The sequence below is a fragment of the Lasiosphaeria miniovina genome (genome assembly GCF_030549165.1).
Source record: "Lasiosphaeria miniovina strain SMH2392-1A chromosome Unknown B0T26scaffold_7, whole genome shotgun sequence".
Lineage (NCBI taxonomy): Eukaryota > Fungi > Ascomycota > Sordariomycetes > Sordariales > Lasiosphaeriaceae > Lasiosphaeria > Lasiosphaeria miniovina.
Genome location: NW_026848226.1, coordinates 925,593 through 946,708, shown reverse-complemented (window position 1 = coordinate 946,708; position 21,116 = coordinate 925,593). Strand labels below are relative to the sequence as shown.

The 21,116-nt window shown below is 52.0% G+C and overlaps 7 protein-coding genes across 7 annotated transcripts; 4 read left to right on the top strand and 3 right to left on the bottom strand.

Annotated features, from left to right (window-relative positions):
• Positions 1-275: 275 nt before the first annotated feature.
• Positions 276-2,249, top strand: B0T26DRAFT_679886 (uncharacterized protein; the record flags this gene model as incomplete). The annotated part of the gene is made up of 5 exons (XM_060440409.1): positions 276-295; positions 944-1,122; positions 1,386-2,050; positions 2,102-2,186; positions 2,218-2,249. The coding sequence occupies 5 exons, from the start codon at positions 276-278 to the stop codon at positions 2,247-2,249; spliced, it is 981 nt and encodes a 326-aa protein (XP_060291260.1).
• Positions 2,250-2,474: 225 nt separating this feature from the next.
• Positions 2,475-3,684, bottom strand: B0T26DRAFT_725649 (uncharacterized protein). Its single transcript, XM_060442783.1, has one exon. It carries the CDS (start codon positions 3,522-3,524, stop codon positions 2,727-2,729), a length of 798 nt encoding a protein of 265 aa, XP_060291259.1. The 5' UTR covers positions 3,525-3,684; the 3' UTR covers positions 2,475-2,726.
• A 179-nt stretch (positions 3,685-3,863) lies between these two features.
• B0T26DRAFT_788792 (uncharacterized protein) lies at positions 3,864-5,743 on the top strand (the record flags this gene model as incomplete). The annotated part of the gene is made up of 4 exons (XM_060446825.1): positions 3,864-4,316; positions 4,382-4,621; positions 4,696-4,864; positions 4,941-5,743. 4 exons carry the CDS (start codon positions 3,864-3,866, stop codon positions 5,741-5,743), a joined length of 1,665 nt encoding a protein of 554 aa, XP_060291258.1.
• Positions 5,744-8,081: 2,338 nt separating this feature from the next.
• Positions 8,082-8,937, bottom strand: B0T26DRAFT_602542 (uncharacterized protein; the record flags this gene model as incomplete). Its single annotated transcript, XM_060435764.1, has 3 exons — positions 8,082-8,423; positions 8,487-8,549; positions 8,623-8,937. Coding segments are annotated over 3 exons (720 nt in total), but the record flags the coding sequence as incomplete, so codon positions are not given.
• An 885-nt stretch (positions 8,938-9,822) lies between these two features.
• B0T26DRAFT_654881 (Alpha/Beta hydrolase protein) lies at positions 9,823-10,970 on the top strand (the record flags this gene model as incomplete). Its single annotated transcript, XM_060438585.1, has 5 exons — positions 9,823-10,056; positions 10,162-10,236; positions 10,308-10,370; positions 10,474-10,701; positions 10,809-10,970. Coding segments are annotated over 5 exons (762 nt in total), but the record flags the coding sequence as incomplete, so codon positions are not given.
• A 678-nt stretch (positions 10,971-11,648) lies between these two features.
• On the top strand, positions 11,649-12,760 carry B0T26DRAFT_725635 (uncharacterized protein). Its single transcript, XM_060442782.1, has 2 exons — positions 11,649-11,863; positions 11,930-12,760. Exons 1-2 carry the CDS (start codon positions 11,861-11,863, stop codon positions 12,674-12,676), a joined length of 750 nt encoding a protein of 249 aa, XP_060291255.1. The 5' UTR covers positions 11,649-11,860; the 3' UTR covers positions 12,677-12,760.
• A 2,525-nt stretch (positions 12,761-15,285) lies between these two features.
• On the bottom strand, positions 15,286-17,943 carry B0T26DRAFT_679882 (heterokaryon incompatibility protein-domain-containing protein; the record flags this gene model as incomplete). The annotated part of the gene is made up of 5 exons (XM_060440408.1): positions 15,286-15,372; positions 15,429-16,733; positions 16,800-16,948; positions 17,143-17,468; positions 17,843-17,943. 5 exons carry the CDS (start codon positions 17,941-17,943, stop codon positions 15,286-15,288), a joined length of 1,968 nt encoding a protein of 655 aa, XP_060291254.1.
• Between the last annotated feature and the right edge of the window lie 3,173 nt (positions 17,944-21,116).

The window sequence follows — 21,116 nt, the reverse complement described above, 5'->3', positions numbered from 1 at the left end:
GGAGTTGATGGCTTCTTGCGCGTTTCATGAATTTTCTTTTCCAGGTCCCTCGCACCTTGAGCGCTGTTGTTTTTTCTTGTCTGTCGAAACTTGCTGGTGCATCCTTTGTGAGCATGGGTATTCAAATTAGAAGATTAAAAGATTGACGGACGTGTGCCACGGCGGAAGTGGGCGGAAAGCGAGCCAACAGCTGGCGTGGAAAAGGGGGAAATACACTACATTTATAGATTCGTGGTTCGGCCAAATGCCACGGTGTCTTGCTGCCGCCGCCCACAATGGTAGAGCCAAGACGACCGTGAGTTGTACATACAGTATCGTTACCTGCCGAGGCATGCCAGCGCAGACCAAGAAAGAGGTTGGCGAGCCTTGACCCAAGGTGTCTGTAAACAGTATGCTGATTTAGCAAGGTGATCCCTCGGTATCGATGGTTACACACACACACACACGCACACACAAATACATACATACACACACACACATACACATACACACATACACGTGTGTTACCAATACTGACCAATTCGATGCATGGGTCGGCCACAACTCGCCAGGGCCACGCTTTCTGACCTGCTCCTACGAAGAGGACGAGAATCGCGTTCCTTTAACCAAGGTCGCCGCTTCTTGAGCAGGAACCCTTCAGAACTCTTCTAGCAACATGGAGAATAAGCCTTGGTTATAGCCCAGCTAACTGGACGTGGATAGGAAAAGAATGGCTACCTCAGGTAGGAATTATCGTGATGGCGAGGAAACTGTGTAGGACGGTGTACGATTAGATGCTGTTGCGGCGCTGTCCGTGACCCACCTTCTGGCTCGTCGATCCCTCATCAGCTCATGACAGCGATCTCCTTTCCATCCAACTAATCGAGGCGCAGCTATTCGAAAGCGGCGGCTTTGAAGCGCTCTCATACACATGGGGGGATCCAACTGAAAGAACGCCTATTAGAGTCGAAGGGGACCAGATCCTGACCATCACGCCGAATTTGCACAGCTTCCTCAAGCGCCTACGCGAAGACGAGCGCGCAAATGACTACACAGCGACGTACTGGGCTGTTCAAGTATGCATTAACCAGAAGGACGTACCTAAGCGAAACAGCCAGGTCGCCATGATGGCTTCGATATACCGTGAGAGCCGCAGAACTTTAGTGTGGCTCGGGGAAGCTGGTGATGGCGACTCAGCGGCACTTGAGTTGCTCCGGGATATCGATCGGTTAGGTTCTACTAGGGAAAACCCCCTTCGTCAAGTCTTACCGACGGTTGTTGAGAATATAGAGGCACGGCTTGGTGATATATCTGCCCCGCACTCCAGAAAAGGGGTCCTGGGAGACGGAACTGAACTCAGACTGCTCGATTTGATGAACCGTGCTTGGTAAGACCCTTATTCACAGCATCACTGCGCCATCAAATTAACACCTCAACCCGGTTCACGCGAGCTTGGGTTATTCAGGAGGTCGCCCTGGCGGCGGACTGCACGGTCCGCGTCTCCAAAGATGTGTTTCGATGGGAATCGATGGATCTAGCGATCCTCGCATTTGCAACGATAACTAAGAAGAGGGAAGGAATCCTGTCGGGGGCGCCAGTGCTCAAGACGACGGCCGCCGCTGCAATCCGTCATATCCAATACTGCAGGAGGACGTGGACGAGCAAGAATGCACAGGTGCGACGAGGCGACTTCCTTCACTTGCTGGGACGTCTGAGCGCGATTATGGACTGCACGGATCTCCGGGACCGGGTTTACGCTTATCTATCCCTACAAGATCAGCCACGGGCGCTTAATGCGGACTATTCACTAACGGTCGACGAAGTCTTTATGAAAACCTCGGCCGAGCTTGCGGCAGCGAGTAAGGGTCTGGACATCTTTGCGTACACGCGGTATCCGCCCATCGGGTATGGTAGCAAAGTCTTAAGGGTGACCTCGTGGGCGATAGAGTGGCATTTGCCCAGCACGAGGAGCGGACTGACGAGGAGCGCTGGTTCAAGTTTTAGTGCGAGCGGCGGCTTTGACTACAACCCTATGCCCTTGGAGCGACATGGGCTTGCGCGGGCTCTCCGTGTGCGTGGCAATGTGATTGATGTGATTTGTGCAACTTCTTCTTGCAACGAGTTTTCAAAGACCGGGGATCCCTTCACCATGATGAGATACCTGGAGTGGCCATGGATCATCGAGATGACGCCGAATCTGTGGATTGGTCAGCCATGGGATAATATGGCAACCCAAAGTACGTCCGGGGCGGCACTCCACCACCGGTTAGTCAAAGTTTTACTCTGCTACGACCGAGAGCCGGCGACCTTGTCTGTGTTATCCATGGCTCGAGAACCCCCATTGTGCTCCGCAAATCTACTACGCCAGGACGGTTTCACGTTTTAGGCCAAGCATATCTGGAAGAATGGATGCATGGCGAGCATATTTGGTGGCATGAAGAGGAAGAAAATGCGTTTGAACTCGAATAATCACTAAAAAAGAAAAGACAAAGTTGGTAAACGTGGGATCATCCATTTCTTTATACGGATGTCCTTAGCCTTCACTAGTGTGAGGTGGTTAGACAGTTCAGTTGGTGTAGGCCACACCAACCACCAGCCTTGCCACCACACAAAACTATTAGAAAGGGTGCCTAGCTTTGCTAGAGACCCAAGAAGACCAAGCAAGATAATACAAACCTTTTAAATATCCCATAACTTGTTCACTGCCCAATGCATTGGAAATCAAACATCCGACCCCGAACCAGCCATCAAAAAGTTACAGACTTTGATCTCCCTCTACCAATCGGATTCCGAATCCGCGCCTCAAGCTTCGCAATCTTCTCCTCCAACGCTCTCTCCATCGCCGCCTTCGGCTTCCTCGGTGGATGCTCCAGATCGCACAACGCAACACTATTCCTCAACCACACATTCAGCCTCCAAACTTCCTCGCCCATGTCCATCCACTGGTACTTCAACATCCAATTCTTCGACCTCTCATTGGCAAGCTTCTCCCTCAGGCTTTCTAACTCGGCTTTCAAGCGTTCTAGCTCCGCCCTCAGTGCTTCCAGTTCTGCTTCTATCTCCTGATTCTTTTTGTCTAACTTAGCTAAATCATCCTTGCGCGCCTCGGCGGCCTTCTTGTAGGCAACTTCGAGCGCGCTCATGGGTCGTCTAGGCGGGTTTGCTAGATCGCAGAGCGTCACGCTGTCGCGGAGCTGGTCTTTTAGTCGTGCGACTTCTTCGGTGAGGTCATTGAACTGGAGGTCTCGCTCCCAGGCTCGGGAGGAGGTTTGGGAGAGGAGCTTGAGCAAGGTCGACGCTAGGGAGGAGAGTTGCTCGCCGGCTGAGGTGAGGGTGTCGGGGGCGTCCTCGGGGTGGATTTGGGGGTTGGCGAAGATGTGGAACTTTATGAGAGCGTCGGCTTTGGCGAGACTGTTAGGTTCGTCTTCGGGATGCCAGTTGATTGAGGTGTTAGCGAAGGTGTATGATTTGATGATCGAGTCGGCTTGGGCTGCGAAAAGGCCGTCCGAGTCGGCTATTGTCTTGCTGGGTTCGGGGTCTCCCATATCATGTACCTCGAGGTTGTGCGAGTAGATTAGGGATTAGTGTGTCTAGCGCCCGATCCTACTCGCTGCCGCGGCGAATGGACCGGAGCTTAGATTGGTGCTCAACAGGCTGTGGAAATTTTGATTCGATAGCAAGTGCTTGCGGCGGGGTCGATCAGTTGCGGTCTAGGAATCTAGCAAGAGCAAGGCATGTTATAATTGGAGACTGCGCGAGAAGTGGGGTAGAGGTCTAGAGCCAGATGCGCGCGCTGCCCAAGCTACCGAGACCACCCAAGATCTGGACCCAAGCGTATCGCGACGTCCTGCTGCTCAATACTCAACACGATCAAGTGAGCCAAGATGGCGACGAGCAACATCCACCCGGCCGACACAGCCTACTCGGTTCTCGAACATTTCCATCCCGAGGACGAAACAGCAAGAGTCAGAGCAGACATCGTCCTCGTTGCTGGTCTGGGCGGACACTACATCAAAAGCTGGGAAGCCGCCGATGGATGCGCCTGGCCCTGGCATCTCCTGCCCAGCAAGGTGCACGACATCCGTGTCCGCTCGTTTCGCTACACCACAACCATCTATGGTACGACGAGCAAGGCCGGTATCAGGGCCCACGCCACCGACTTACTTTCTAAGCTGTACGACGATCGGGAAGAGGATGAGGCTGCCATGATACGCCCGATCATCTTCGTCGGCCACAGCCTTGGGGGGATCATAATCAAACAGGCCATTCGACTAGCCCGTGACAAGCAAAAATTTAAATCCCTGTGGGAGGCAAGCCGAGGAATTGCAAGCAGAGAAGTCCCAACTTTCCGTGCCAAGAAACCGCCCCTGAGCGGAAATCTAACTTATTAGCCACCACTTAGATGTTCTTTGCGACGCCACAATGGGGTATGGACGAAGCCGCATGGGATTTCTTTGCCGAGTGCGTCCTGCGGCGAAATGCGCCAGAAAAGGACGTCGACCCGACAGAAACGATGGTGAACGACATCAAGCTGAACAGCGAAATGATGTACAGAATATCCCAAGACTTCAAGGCGGTTCAGAAGAACCTAGCATTTGTGTCCTTCGTGGAAGAGGTACCCATGGATGGTGCGAAACAAGTAGTACGTCGATCTGAGCCAGTCCCTTTGTCTACTTTGCTAGCAGCGGTTCGTTACTCAGCCAACACAATCTCCAGCTCGTCACGGAGGCCCAGGGGTTGATCCATGATATCGAAAGGGAGCGGCATTCCTTTACGTCTGGGGACCATCTCGAGTTGTGCAAGTTTGGGCACAACGAGGGTGATAGGTTCAGGCCGGTGTGGAGCGGAGTGGAATGGCTGATCAGTCAGATGCCAAAGCCAATCGGTACGTCCACCCATCAGTTAGCATTCATTCGTGGTGCCACCTCAGCTAATCGGGTCACCAATCCTTGTCCTATCAGATCGACTCAGCCTGCAGGAGAGGAAAGCGCTGTATTCTCTTTGCCCAGAAGAATTCCACCGATATTTTCTCAACAGAGAGTCGACAGAGGGAACTTGCACGTGGATCGCCCAGCGGCCCGAGTTCAGAGACTGGCTGGATGGCATACCGGGGAGGCACAAACTCTGCGTAAGCAGCCAACCAGGCGGCGGCAAGAGCTTTCTCGCCAAACACATCATTGCCGCCATGTCTTCAACGCCTCATGAGGCTATCTACTGCTTCATGAGCAATTCCACCCCAGGAAGAGGCAATCTTCAAGCTTTGATGCGAGCCACACTTCACCAAGCCTTGCGTTTGGAACCCGAGATAATCAGGGACCTCCTGCCAAAAGTTTCTCAGTCTTTGCACCTGGGCTCAAAGATGTGGGCTCAAGGTCTGCTCGCAACTCACTGGCCTGAGACAATGGCCAAAGTTGCAGCACGCCATTCTCTGGCATTTGTTGTGGATGGGCTAGATGAACTCCGGGATGAGTGCAGGACGGGATTCCTTACGTGTATTCGACAGTTCGAGAAGAATCTTGAAGAGTTGAAGCCCGAGAAACACAAATCTGACAGCGATACAAGACCGAAGTCCTCCAAGTTTCGCATCTTGATACTGTCACGGAAAGCGTCAGACCTGGGAACGCAACTTTCTGTGTGCGGATTCAACCAGTACGCCGTCACCCCCGAGGACACCGCTGAAGATTTCAAGAAGATAGTGAGAATTAGCCTCAGGAAGCTATGGGACTTCCTCAAAAAACCCGATCAATCGTTCACCTCAGACTAGGAAGACATGTGTACGGAGATTGCGGAGCGCGCCAAGGGCTGCTACTCGTCCGCGACTATAGTGGTGGACTATCTGAGCCGTGATCCCAACGCTAGGAGGATCCATGTGATTAGGCTGGTGAGAGACCTATTACGCGACATAGAGGATCCCTACCGTTTTATCCTACGATATTTCGTTTCGAAACAGCATTTCAGTGTACTTTTTGCGCAAGTCATTCGCTGGGCTCTATTTCAGAATGCGCCATTAAACCCCACCGAGTTCAATATCGCGCAAGCACTGGGGATAGTGATAGAACCGGATTTGCAGGGTTCAGCAGACGCCAGGAAAGTTGATATTCTCTTGGGGGATATTGAGAAATTTGAGAACTCCCTCGACGATAACATAAAGATCAGGGTAGACATGTGCTGTGGGCACCTTGTCAAATTTCAGGATGAGCGCCTGGAGTTTACGCAAAGAGACCTCCGGTCGATTTTCTTAGAAGCTGGATCTAAGCTTTTTGGAGGTTCGGACTCTGATCAAGTTGAGCGAACCTCACACGCAGTCCTTGCCAACATCTGCATTGCATACCTCAACATGGATTATTTTAAGGATTCGGGAGTGGCACCGACAGCTGCCACTATGGATGTGTGGGAGTCCAAAGTCAGGAGAAGGATCAAGCAACACGCCTTCGTTCGCTACGCGGCGCTCAACTGGCACAAGCACATGGCAAAGGCTAGTGTCTCTTGGCCAGGCGCAAATGATAAAGCAACTCTGGAAAGAAAGAAACGGCTGGTGGATGGAAGCACAGAACGTGCAAAATCTTGGGCCGAGGTTTGGTGGTTTTGCACCAGAGGACCGACTGTAGAATATCCCTCAGAGTGTCCTGCGAATCTCATCCCCGTGTACGATTCGGAGGATCCTCCTACTTTACTTGACAAGAGACCTACGTCAATCCCTGCTAATATGCCCGAGGTTACACAAATGGCACCCGAGACCACCATAACTGACATGTCTCGGGCTGTTGATCAGGAGCGGCCTCTAACGACAGAGAGGACGGATATCTCAGTGGAGCACCCGTCCCGTCAGCCCTCTCCAGAATTTACAGCCCAGTCCCCCATGGAAGAACGGGAAAAGCCGCCCCAAGAGGAGGCATCGACACAGAAGAAACTGCAGGAGGCGCCCGCGGAGAGGGAATCACCAGGAGTACCACCGGGTGCGCAAAAAAGGGGGAATTCCGTGCAATCAGAGACAACAAACCAAAATTCTCCTAAGGGGGTAGCCCCAGCTACCCAAGAAATGCAGACCCCTGAGGCGGCTGGGAAGCCATCAGCCAAACAGATGGATGAGGTTCAGCAACAGCTTCCTACCACCCCTAGATCACCCCCGTTCCGGAATGTGGCGGTGGAACGCCCTGTAGCCTCTCACCCGCCAGACCTACTGCCACAACAGGCAATACCAAAGCGAAGATCTTCGCATTTACAGCATAGAAAGCCCCCCCCTGATAGAGCAGCTCGAGATATTCCTTCACGAATCAAGTCAGTGGAGCCACGGGGAGTAGAGGCAGTTCCGGAGGACCACATACTTTCACTAAAGAACGAACTCCCTCTACCGGAGCCTGTCCAGCCAGGCATCTCACCAACAAAAGGCACCTCGGCGGGGGTTGAGAAGAAGAATGAAGTCTTGCCAAAAAAGACGACGGGAGAGGAATTACCCGTGCAACCACCTCAGACAGCTGCACAGACACGGGCGGCCAAACTCACTTGGTGGGGTCGGGTGAAGAAGGCCGGAAAAGGATTAGGTATGTTCAAAACCCTTGGTGTATCTCTGCAGCACTAATCATTTTGATACGATAGCAAAGGAAGTTTTAAGTACAGATTGAGCGAATTCGGCGCTCCCTCCATCTGAACAAACACATCAGTCATTATGTCCCTCGCCACCGAAAACCTCTGCCTAGCATTTCTCGGACGGACTGGCTTCGTTTCTGCTTTGTTCTTGTCTCTTGCTTCTCGATTCCAACGGTAGGAACTTCGACCTTTGGCGGCTCGCTCAGGGCAGGGTCACTGCCCTGAGACTCTGCCTCATTTTCCCTCGACTGCCATGGAAATGCTTTGCCCAACTTCGGGCGCTCGTTAAATGACCCTGGCGATACGAACAGCTCTTCAGAAACGTTTGAACGTCCATCTTCGATCCTCTTCAGAGGGGTGTAAGTTTGCTGAATCTTCTCCAATCCACTCACACCCTTGTCTTTGGGGACCTCTTTGACGGTTATCTCCCATTGCTTCTCGCCGAACTTTCCGATACCATGAAAGGCTTCTGCACTGGTGGGAGCTGCGTCCTTGATTGCCTGCCAGACTGACATGAAAGTCATGTTGTTCTCGTCTGCGAAGCGGCAAATACCAAGATGATCAGCATTGACACCTACCACTCGCTCTCCATGAATATCTAGGCGGGCGCTGGTCATGTCAACGATCAACTCTCCAGTGTTCTGCCACGTCACCATCTCAAAGAAGCTAATAATCTTGTACTTGGGAGCGACTTCGGTGAAATCCTCACTAATTTCGGCCAAGTCACCTGAGTCTCGGATCATCGCCGCAAGCAGTAACGACGCCTGCCCGCGGGACCCAGACAGTTGAGAGTAGCGCTGTGCAAGGTGATTCCACTGCTTCTTTTCCGCACCAAAGTGGGGTGTTCCGAAGAAGATCTTGTGACGGAGTGTGTCAGGTCTGGCCTATGTAGGTATTCCTGGGGGAGTGGGTCGACTCACGATCGTTTTCGTCGCAGAGGCGATGAGCTTGTGATGCTCGTCTGCGTTTGCGAAGCATAAGGCCTGAAGTGTCCGAAACAAACCATTAGTACACGCATCAGACCTAAAGGTTTGGTGCCAAAAATGGGAAAGCAACGGAGGGAAGACTCGCCTGCTTGACGATGAGACCCCCTAAGCAGTGTGCCACGAAGACGATAGGCCGCGTCTGGTCCACACCGTACCGAAGCGCCCTCAGGTGGTCAAGGAGAGCACCGGCATTGCCCCTAATACCCGCCACAGACTTGTTTCGATACATGTCGCCGCTGTACCCGAATGACAGAATTCTTGCACGGGGTAGGATCTTGGGGAGCAGAATCTCTGGCCACACGGTGCGGCGAGGTGGCTTGGTGTCTATTGTCGTATGTGCCCATGTCTCGACGGGATCGCCATCGAGACCGTGGATGAGGATCACACTTGGTGATGTCAAGTTAGGGAGGCTTGCTAAAAAAAGGGACTCAGAACAGGAGAAGAGCTTACTCTACAGCCGGGGCACCACATCCCGCTCTCTCTGGGTCGTACAATTCTTTCGATTCTAGTGGTTTCTCTATCATTTCGGAAGTGGATGGGACAGTAGTATCAGTAGGATGATTTTTGGCGCATGGTCCGGTGGACGTTTTTACATGAGGAATGGCCATGTATTTGAATGTTCTTACGCTTTCCTGGGGGCAGCGCTCTCTGGGGAGCGGCAGGCACGATGAGCCGACCCTCAGCCCGAAAACTCCCAGTCAACAGAATGGTGGACCTCAATGATTTGTGGGAGAAGCGAGCAAATATATGAGGGGGTCTCTTCAACGCTGCCCAAGACCAGACAGTCCCAACAATTGGCAGCCGCATCCAGAAGCCCAATTTTCTGGGCTGCACTGAACTCAGCTTGGAGTGGCAGACCTTTTGGGCGATCACACCCACTCACACTGGGGCCAAGGCCTAATGTGCGCCTAACATGGACGGGGTCAGACCGGCGCCGCCAAAGCTGGAGTGGGAGTTGCCCAGGGTCATATTGGGCCCAAGGGAGCCTCCGTTCTTCTTGTCCTTTTTACGCAACGAATTTTGAGGCATTCCCCGACGTTTCGGCACGGATACTCCTTGGGACACACTTGGTTCACCGGCGCGTAAACGGCCTTTGACACTCAATACGATGACCGAGGCTGTGGGAAGAACAACGGAATTCGGGCTCAAAGTCCTCCGTGAATCACCAATTGACGCTCGCCGACCCATTGAGTAAGTTCTGTCGTTGTCACACCCTTATCAGGACAAATTGCCCTAGACCTTCGTCTGTCGTTAACTCATTTATTCATGAAGTGTCGTCGCTGTCCACGGGCTCAACGGACACCGTATCGAAACGTGGACGCAGACTTCCGGAATGGGCGAGTCTACACTATGGCTCAAGGACTTGCTCCACACTAAGCTCCCTGGCGTCCGCGTTATGACATTTGGATACGATGCAACAGTTCTTGGCAACACCTCGGAGCAGAAGGTCCGCAACCATGCGGGTAGCTTGCTGGCGGAGCTTAGAGATCTTCGCGAGGGAGATGTAAGTGTCCGAGATCGAGATATCACTGCTGCTGTGGGACAAGGGAGGAGGTAGTGGGTTGGGTGCTAACTTGTGCAGGACGACGAGGATGAAGATGGAGATCAGGATGGCCCTATTGGGTTCAATGGGCGTCCTATTGTCTTCGTAGCGCACAGCTTAGGGGGCATTATTGTCAAACAGGTAGATGCAATAACTTACCATCCTCTCATCCTGGTGAGACTTGGTAGCTAACAATCAAGATTCGGCTGTAGGCCTTGACAATCGCCAACAAGAAGAAGGCCTACAAGGATATCGCTGAGTCCACGAAGGGAATTGTAAGCACTCAAATCCCCTGACTCTAACAGAACGACAGGGGCGTCAGCCCTGCCTCGTACATAACTTCAAAGCCATTCTCACTCAGTGACCAAACCGAGATAGGTCTTCTTTGGAACCCCTCATAAAGGTGCAGATGCAGCGACATGGGCTCGCCATATCTCCAATATTGCGCAGGCGATTATGCACCAACCGCCAGCGAACTTCCTCAGAACGCTGGAGAGGCACTCTCCCGATCTACACAAGATATCGGAGGATTTCCGACCTTATACACCACAATACGCCATCACAAGCTTCTATGAGCAACATGCGATGACGGGACTTGGAACGGTGGTAAGTTTGGGTTTCGAATTCTTGGATTTCTCGCATGTTTTCGATGCTTGGTTTGCGACGGACGCTTAGCCATCTTTGAGCACTCGACTGACGCTTGAGTTCTTTAGGTTGTTGGAAAAATGTCGGCAGTTCTCCACCTACCAAATGAGGAGGCGACGATGATGGGCGGTGACCACCGCGAGATGTGTAAGTTCGGAGGCAATGACCCGCGTTTCAATCAAGTCTGGAAGGCCATTCGCCGCAGCTCCAGGGGGGTTTCTAAGGCCTGAACTCGACGGGCTTCTTAACTGGCAGAGCATGAAGCAAGAGCGCCGAGGAACGACGGCAATCGCGTTGTCTAGTGGTGGAAACGAGATGCAGCAGGTTGCCCAATAGAATGATGTTTCCCCTCAGATCCCAGCTCCCTCTCTTGCGGGCGGAAACTGGTGCCTAAAAATGCAGTTCGCCCAACTTCCCTAACCCAATACCCAAGATCGAATGGCTTACCTAGCCGAGTCCTGTCCACTGAAGACTCGCAGAATAATTTAGGCTCGCCCCACCAACCCAACCACGCCCAGCCCCTATCGGCGCGAAACAAGCGTCTCTGGCATGCAGTGCATGATGGCATTGCTCGATGCCCAAGATGTGGAACGGGCATGAGAGCTCCAAAACCTCAAAGCACACAACCACGCGACTTACAGACGTACGTGGCTCGAACAACAATGGGGTGGCCTGGGTAATCGGAGTTCGGTCGGTTTTCAGTGGATGGAATGAATGGAAGCAATATATCACATGGGCTTCAGGGGCATAAGGCAACTTTAAGTTTCCCAATCTCGCTTCCAATCGTTCTGGTAAGCCTCGACTATTAGGTCGCCTTGCAGGTGTACGGCAGCCGGTCGGGCACCTTGTTGAGCCGTACGCCCTCGGAGAAGCGTAGAAACATGGATGTTCCCGGCACCGGTCGGTGTGCTCTCAGAACTCTCAGGGGACGAGGACAGTGGCCGAACCCTCGCATTTAAGCCACGGGCTGGAAACACGGCCCTTGGTGTGAGGGAATCATCCGAAATGCACTCTTGTGCTGCTCTCTCGTAACTTATCACTCCTCACTGTCACTTTACACCCAATCGACACTGCAAGTTGTTACCTATCATACCGGCGGAAGGCACCTGAATCCGGCAAGATGGTAAGCAACCAACTCTACACCACACACCTCGGTCTCTAAGGTATCCGGTACTAAAGATCAAACTAGAGCCAGAACGGCACCCTCACGGCGACAAGCTTCCGCGATGTTCCACTCGGCGATGTGATCCGAAAGCCGGAATACGTCCAGTCCGTTGCGGCGGCCTACCAGACAACGATGGGCCTGTCCCGGGATCTCAGCACCTCAATCCCTCAGTCTGCTACCGGCGCCAAAACCCGCATCGAAAATCTCATCCACATCATTCAGGACCTCCGGTGGCAACTCCAACAGGCCCAGCAGCAGGTCATTATTGCCAATTTGCAGCTTCACGAGGTACTGCGCGGTGGCGCCTTGGCTGAGTCACTCGAGACGTGGCATGCCGGAGACGAGTACGACACCAAAGCCTTTGGCATACGTAACGGGAGCAAGATACTTAAGCTCCTTGACTACAAGTTGGATGGGGAGTGGCGATGGGATTGGGACAAGCATGCGGAGCTGTTGAAGGCGATGGAAATTGAAGACGCTAACCAGGCGACAAAGAAGACCGATGCGGAGGCTGCAGTTAAAGAATTAGGTACTGGGAGTCTACTAGACGTCACTATAACGGATACGACAAAGGTTGCCGAAAACAAGGGACTACTAGCGACGGCGGTGGTGTTGGCATATCTTGAGGCTAAAGAGGCAGATAGCAAAGCCGAATGGGATGTTACGAGCGTCCTGGCGAAGAGTTGGATGGGGAAGATATTGAAAGATGGCGGATCTAATGTGTCGACCGAGGCCTATGTAAAGGCGGTGAAGGATAAGCTCTTCCCGTAGCAAGGCCGACGTGGGAAACTAGCTTGGAGTCTTTGTGTGTGTCACTAACAGGAAGCAGAGGGGGAAATAATTTCAATGCTATAACGTACTTGCATAGCGAATGACGCAACATAGCGGATGACGCACTTTCTGCCCCACCTACCACCTTTCACCTTTACCACCACTTTTCTCCATCAATTAAAATGCAATCGGCGTCAAAAGAAGCCAGTATTATCCTTGCTATTCAAGCTCTTGAAAAAGACTCCAAACTCTCCGGACGAGCTGCAGCTAATATCTACGACGTCTCCGAGGCAACCCTCCGACGCCGACGCGCTGGCAAACCATCACGACGCGATATCTTAGCCAACTCAAGGAAATTGACCGATTCAGAAGAGGGCGTGCTTCTTGAACGCATTCTCGATCTAGATTCGCGAGGATTTCAGCCCCGGCTTTGTGATGTGCGAGCTATGGCCAATCGCCTGCTCGCGTTACGCGACGCGTCAGGTGTCGGCCCCGATGGGCAGAGCACTTTGTACGACGACACGACGAGCTCACTACGCGTTTTCGACGTCAAATCGATTACCAAAGGGCTAAATGCGAAGATCCAGTGGTCATTGGAGAGCGGTTTGCGCTCGTACGAAACACAATCGCAAAGTACGGTATCCAAGAGAAGGATATCTACAATTTTGATGAGACTGGGATTCTGATGGGTATGCTCTCGCACGCAAAGGTCGTCACGTCCTCAGAAAGGCGTGGCAGACCTTGTACGAAGCAGCCTGGCAATTGGGAATATGTTTCAGCAATTATGGCGATGAGTTCGGATGGCTGGATAGTGCCGCCATACTTGATCGTGAAGGGCCAATATCACCTCCTCTCTTGGTATACTAATGGCAAGTTTCCGAAAGGTTGGAGAGTTCGTACAAGCGCAAATGGTTGGACTACAAATGAGATTAGTCTTGAATGGCTGGCACACTTTGAACGGGCTACAAAACCTCGTACAACCGGCGTATATCGGCTCCTGATTCTCGATGGCCACGGTTCCCACCACACAAACGAATTTGAGGATTACTGCAAGGCAAATAACATCATCACGCTTTGTATGCCTGCTCACTCCTCTCACAAGCTCCAGCCTGTTGATATAGGCTGTTTCAGCACGTTGAAAGACTTATACGGTTGGGGAATTGAGCGGATGATGCGGATGCAAATTACCCACATCACAAAGGACGACTTCTTTCTTGCATTTAAAGATGCATACGATAAGTCTATGACTACACAAAACGCCCAGGCTGGCTTCCGAGCGACTGGCCTTGTTCCATTTAATCCTGACGAAGTGCTTTCTCGCTTGGAGTTTATACTTCGTACGCCAACACCTCAGAACTCCCGCTCTGGCACAGCCTCTACCTGGATTGGGCAGACGCCAAACAATCCAACCGAAGCCGCTTCGCAGACTACTTTGATCAAAAGCAGGATTGCCTATCATCAACATAGCTTACCAACAACTATTTATAACCATTTAGACTTTCTAGCAAAGAGTACAACTAAGGTTATGCAAAAGATAGCTTTGATGGAGCAAGAGATCCTGGACCTTCGAACAGCAAATGAGCTGCTTAGCAAGCGCCGCAGGGCTAAAAAATACGTCTTAGGCATGGAGGATCACTTTCGCAACAGGAAGCCGAGAAAATCCAGGAAGAGAGGGGTCTTGTGGTTGAGGGAGATGATAATGCGCGTGGAGGCAGGGGTCGTACGGGGGGGGCTGAACCGCGTGTTCGGCGCTGTAAGAACTGCGGCAAGACTGGCCATAATGTATGAACCTGTCAGATAGTTTGGGAGACCTCTGAAGATGAGGATTCTACGTAGTTTGGATTGATTAAGGGTGGTAGTTTGTGTAATGGCCGTTATAAGAAGTGTGGAGTGGTGGAGAGTGCGTGATCCGCTATGTTGCGTCATTCGCTATGCAAGTACGTTACCTGAAGTTGACGTAGCTATTCACTCTGCGATCGAGCCGCTGACACTGATGAACTAAACTTATTGCATCGCTGATGATAACTTAAAACCTCGTCAGACCTCTCATCTACACAACAATCACCTCCGTCTCTACCGGCATACCTTCCAAACCCAATGCTGTCGACCACTCCTCGTGATTTCCGGTCGTCCAGGCCGGGACGAATATATGGCCCGTCCCCACCCTGCGCCACCGATCGATAGCTTCAGGTACCGGCGCTAGCACCAGGCCTTTCCACATGCTTGATGGCTTAAACATCGTATCCTTGAAGACCTCGCTGAGATTCGGCGCCGGAATTGGTAGCGATTGCCGCAAGGCGAGAACTTCACGATGACCGGGCGGCCAGCTAGATGGGTGGGTTTCAGGCTCATTGGCTTCCGACTCTTCTGACAAAGATGAATGGCGAGGTAGGTTCGTGGTATGACTGGGTGCAAAGCTAGGTAGAATTCCATGGGGCGGGTTGTGCCTTGCATGTTTATTGGTGGCTGCACCGCCGGCGCTAGATCTCGCCGGTTGACGTTCAACCCAGGAACCCAAGCTATACCCATGAGAGATAGGACCTAGCCGGCGATCAGGTCCACGTCCTGGAGTCACTGAGGAAGGGGCGTGCTGGGGTTGTGCTCGGGGCTTAAATATCCTTCTCAAGATCTTGGGTAGTTTTGTCGAAGTGACCTTCGGGGCTAACGAAGTAGACTCGGGGGCTGCTGTTTGCGGCCTAGTAACCATATACGGTTCCGGCATTGGGGCCACCTGTTCAGTCAAGATAGTTACCTCTTGGATGAGGACAAGCAGCATATGCGAAGGACTCTCCTCTTGGGCAATGTCCAAGCAAATACCGTGTTTCGGCACGTTTAGCACTCCAGGGAGAATCTCCCGTGGCAATTCAGGATTCCCCCATCGGATGTCGTAGTCTAGCAAACCGAGACGACGATAGTTGTATGGATTTTGTCCTCTCTGTCCTAGGACTGATGGACCGGGAGTCGTAGAAGCTGGGATTGTGGCATCGGGGTTGAATGGTCGCAGGACGTAGCACAGAGCGTTGGATGTGGGGGCCACTGCGCGCTCGAGCAGCAAAGCAGAACTCTTGATATTTAGCTGCTTTTCGGCAGCAGTGACGGAGCCGATGATCTTCTCCTTGTAAGGAGAAATCCACGCCACTTCTCTGGTATGACTAGAACTTCCACTTGATTCTTCCGCAGTCTCTTTTGACGCATCGTTGAGGTATTCGGTGTTTCTGAAGATGATCGAGTCAACTTCTATCGGCCCAGATACCGAGAAACAGCTCCAGGTGGGGATCTCGGCGCGCCGTTCAAACCTATTCGGCCCTGTGCTCCGAGGTTTGCTCCACAGCAACGAGGATGGCATATCTTCGACCCAGTGTCCAAACGCGTAGCTTGGCCTATAGCGTTGCGAAAACATGTTCGCGACGCCTTGGAAGGCATGGGCGCGGTTCAATTCATAGGTGAGAGCTCGGCAATTGTACTCGCTAATGTCTCGCATCCACTGGGCGTTGTCGAAATGGCCGATGTCCCACTTTGTGTTGACAATCTCGTAAGCATGGCGGCATTGCTCAGGCTCGTCCTCCCAGTAGTCGTCTCTGGTGTGCTCGTCTGCGATAGCCTCTGTTCGATATTCCCCTTGGCACCTCCACACCAGCTGACTGGGCGTAAAGAAAGCAACGCGCCTGGCTAGTGCCCACTCCTGGTAGAACCACGCCCGGGTAGCTAGCTTGCTAAGTGCCGGGTGAGTGCCCTGCAGGGAAGGCATCGTGGCCATGTGAAACCACCCGTCCTGGACGCCATCCTCCGTGAATGACGGAAGGTCAAATATTGGCATGTCCGTCTTCCGCGCGAACAACCTTCGTGGTTCAAAGAGGCCGCCATGCGAGTCCTGGGCGCCAGTCGCGGCGATGACCAGAGTGGCGTAATGATAATACAGCCCCATCTTGGCGGATTCCCTTTCCCAGTCGGCAGGGTCGTCCTGCACGATGCAAAGGCTGTCGATCCACAAATACTCTGCTCCCAGATCCCGGGTAAGTATTACGGCGTCTCTGAAAGTTGGGGGCAGAGTCCAGGGCTAGGACGTTCATGTGGCGCTCAATATTCTCGCTTGTCGTCCGTAGGGGTTGTCGCTCCGGGCTACCCAGCAGTGACTAAGGATGGTGTAGGATCCAACGTGGATTGCAGTCGTTTCGACGAGCTGCACTAAACCTTCGCCTTCTAGGCCTGGGGGATTGACCACAATGACCCTTGTCGGGAGAAACATGCTGGCTTCCTCGTCGATGACGTCTCCTAGAAATGATGTCTTGCATTCTTGATGCTTCTCTAAGCACTTTCGAAAAAACCTTTGCCAAGGTGCATGATCATACGTTGGTGGAAGCGGCCGTCTAAAGATCCGCGAAGCAGCGCTTGTATCTAAGAACATGTTAGAATAAACCTAATTGGCATCTTTGTAAATGCAATGTCCCTATGGGCTGGCGGCATACCTGCATCCGCATACAGCGAAAGACAAATCGTGAATGTCGTACGCCCGTCTCGACGCGGCAGCCCCTGATACAGACCCCGCGTGTATTGCATTATGTCAACCGAAAACTCCATGCCGCTTTCCTCGATGTCCGGGAAGATTCTTAGGGTGCCTCTCGGCAGCTCAATGTGCGAAACACCATCTTGCTGCTCGACCAACCAGGTAATATGGAAACACAGCGAACATGTCGGGTTGTCGAAGCCGCTCCATAATTGCGCAACCGCCTCGGTTCTCTCCTGCCTATACGGATCGTGTGCGGGGACCTTGACTAACTTGCTTGACAGCCACCTTGCTCGCCAACCACATCGGTCACAAAGATGGGGAAACTACGGTAATGCAAACCCGTTGGGTGTACTACCGATGGCTAGCGGAGGGGGGAGTACTTCCAAAAAGCCGTCCCCGTCTACAGTAGCCATCATGTGAGACCCAACGCCGAAGGGGGCTATCTGGATATGGTGATAAGATGCCATCATAAAAGGCGGCGAATGACTCTAAAGACACGTGTTGGGGAGTTGAAGGGGAGTCGAGTCGGGGAATGGTGAAGAAGGAATGAATCAAGGCGGGGTTGAGAAACGACTGAAATACAAGGATGCCTTAGGCATCAATGCGGCCTTTTCAATACATGTAGACACCCCTACCTATTCCCCCAGAACTGGACTCACATATACGTGTGCGCGCGCCTTATGTTTCCGCATTCTGGACCCCGGAACAATGTTCGGCCATTGAAATTGGCCAAAGTCTCAGGACCCTGCGCCAGACCCATTCTGTTCGGTTGTTCCAAGCATGCTGCAAAACGGCCTGAATCTTAGGCCAAGGGGTCCCGAATTTGGGCTCAGAATATGTCAGTACAGAACATGGTTTGGGATGGTACATGTCACCACAGAACAGTGAATATCACAGTACGGTAACGTAGTGAATTTAATATAACAGTACATGGCATCACAATACATGGCATCCAGTACGTGACATCACCGAGCGTCGAATATTGTCGTCTGGAATTGACCCACTTTTCATGGAATTGGACAGGCCCTGGTTGACATGCCTCTGAGCTTCCTTCGTTCTTTGTTATTTCCTTCATTCTTGACTCGGAATGTCCTCATTTCATTCGGAATGCCCTCTTTCGGGCTGATTACAACGCCTCCCTTGCCCTCTCTCCATGAGTATAAGGAAGCGTTCTTTTCTGTACTTTTAAACCTATTGAGCAGACAATTCAATGCGCTGTCAACTTCGATCGCGTGCAACAAATATCCTTATCCATGCGGAGTACCGTCAGCAGTATATCGTGGACCTCCATTACCACGACAAGAGGAACCATCAGAGATATTTGCTCATGCAGAATATTAGGCCTAGCCTGTTTCTTCGCATCCAGAACTCAGAGGATCGTCAAAAAAGTCTTTACCAAATTCGGCGTCAGTAGCCCGTTTCATGAGCCTGTCTGCATTCTCCATGGAGTGCCCAAGAGTATAGTTCAGGCAGAGAGGCACTCCCATTGGGAGCGCTTTTCCGTGCGGCTGTGCTGGAAGCTGTGGGAAAAATCGGGCCGGCGGTTCTACCATGTGCGAGCAGCGGAGCCAAGAGTAAGTTGGGACATGGCCGCTAACCAGTTCCTACTGCAGATCGGGCCGCGGCCCGAGATGTACATCTAGTTCGCCCCTGGGAACTACTTGACTAATCTCGATTTGAAGTATCTCGTCTTGGCTATCTAGGTGCAAAGTAACGAGAACAAAAAAGTTCAGAGAAAGCTCTCGGCACGCATCGTCAGCGCAGACGCTTGGAAAGGGGTAAACAGGACGGAGCTTGGATTCCGTGGGAATGGTCTCTCGGATCTCTTTCGCGCGCCGGATGGGAGCACCGGCATCTCCGTCGCGGGTTATGACATATTGATGTCGGTGAACCTGGTGAAAAAGCCGGGCTAGCAAGTCCACTACCAGATTTACTTGAACTAGCAAGAAACAAGAGCGGATGCATCTAAGCACCCCAATTTGAACATCGTCTAGTGACGGTGCCCTGTATCCCTCGCCGCATATGATACAAAGAGCTGCCTATGGAATGACAATGTGCGCTAATACACGCTGGAGAAGAGATTTTCGAGGCAGATGCAAAGGCGGTATGGAATGTTACCTAGGTGGCGCCTCTTAAGGCCGGGGGAATCCCTAAAGTTAATACATGCGCGCAAACAACGACGCGGAGAACAGCCAATGGTGTATTGATTTATGTTCTATCTGAGTTTCATCAAAGTGTCCATGCATGGTTGAAAGCAATCCGAAGCGTTCGGGCATTATCAAGCTTAGCATCGAGCAAAGCTCCCTAATGGCCTCCTCTCTCGATCACTACAACTACTATTACCGTCTACTTGACTAACGCAACCCGCGCCGCATTGCTCCAGCAACTACGTGACAAGGGTACCGTCACATTTGACGTTACCTAGCGCGCGTCTTCCAACCATATCTCGGCAAAGAGTTAGTGTGGGATATCAGACTAAACGTAATCCAGGTGTTACTGGTGGGCGCTACAGAATGGGAGGTCCTTAGGACGGAGGGAGAGGAGAGGCAGGTAAGATTGGGTATAGGATACAACGGGAAAATTCGGTTTCGCGACCGGTCGGGTGTGCTCTATCAATTTGATCTGCCATCTTCAGAGAAGGGATTTGAGTTTCGCCACAAGGAGATTCTGGAGAAAAAGTCAGTAAACCTGCCGAAAGCGTATCAGAGGATTGGGGAGGAGGTTTCTGGTGAGATTGTTTGTTTGTTTGCATTTAACGCCCGGGGGGAGGGGAGCCTGAACCCCACCTCCAATCGCGGGGGCCGGCGGCAACTGTCCTCCTGAGCAAGTGTTCGTTGGTCGGGTTGGCTGGTATAATACCTGATGTCTAGCCGGTGTGCCGGTGTTTCTGTGTTTTTGTTTTTGTGTTTTTTGTCAACAAAGGAGAGCAAGCGAATGCCTTCGAAGTGAATCCCCCGGTAAGCGAACTCTTTTTCCTCCTCCCCCCCGGAGTTGCTCCTCGAGATTGGCGGCTATCTCGACCGCCAAAGCCTATCCACACTATCGAGGACAAACCATCTCTGTCAGGGCACCCTAAAACATATGCCATTCTCGCAGTATAGCCACGATGCTGTGCGCATAGCGGTGGACAATAATCGACTTGATTTTCTTCAATCTCTTGTTTCGTACGATAAAGCACTTGTCAACCACCGCTGGAATTTACCCGACTTCAAGCCTCCTATAGTCCGCCGCCAGTCGAACGACACGATTCAATTCACATCCCCTTTACATGCTGCTTGTGTAAAAGGCTATAGCGATATTGTCAACTATCTCATTGAGAATGGAGCTGAAATCAACGCGAAGTGCTTCACGGCCTGCCGTTGCAGACCGTTATTCATGGCCGAGGTAATTGGGGGAGATGATAGCGTAGGTGGTTATTCGACGCCCCTCCATCTCGCGCTTTGCAAGTACTTTTGCTCTATACCTAACGAAAATACACTATATCTAACGTGCTAATAGCAAACATGAATATACTGCCGTCGAGTACTGCGCTAACTCTAATTAAATACCACCGGATCCGGTGGTATTTAATTAGGGTTAGCGCATTTGGAACCGCTTTAGGAAAACTGAGGAAAACTTGGGAAAACTTGCGATTTTCAGAAAGTCTTCTTGAGTATCTATAATGCCAACAATACGAATCGACGGCTTTATTGGCGATGAACGCGCCTACGCCGGGTATCTCTACGAGATTCTCAATGAGCAGCCTCTGCTTGAGTGTATTCGTCAACTTGAAGAACAGGTAACGGCGCGTCGAAGTCAGCGCCATGCCTCCTGTTTGCCCGGCACCGAGCTCGAAATTCCGTCGCCTTCGCCAGGTCTTTCCTTTGAAATCTGGTCACCCGGGAAGATCTTACCATCGAAAAGTCGTCTTGTACCTACTAAGTGGAAGGAACT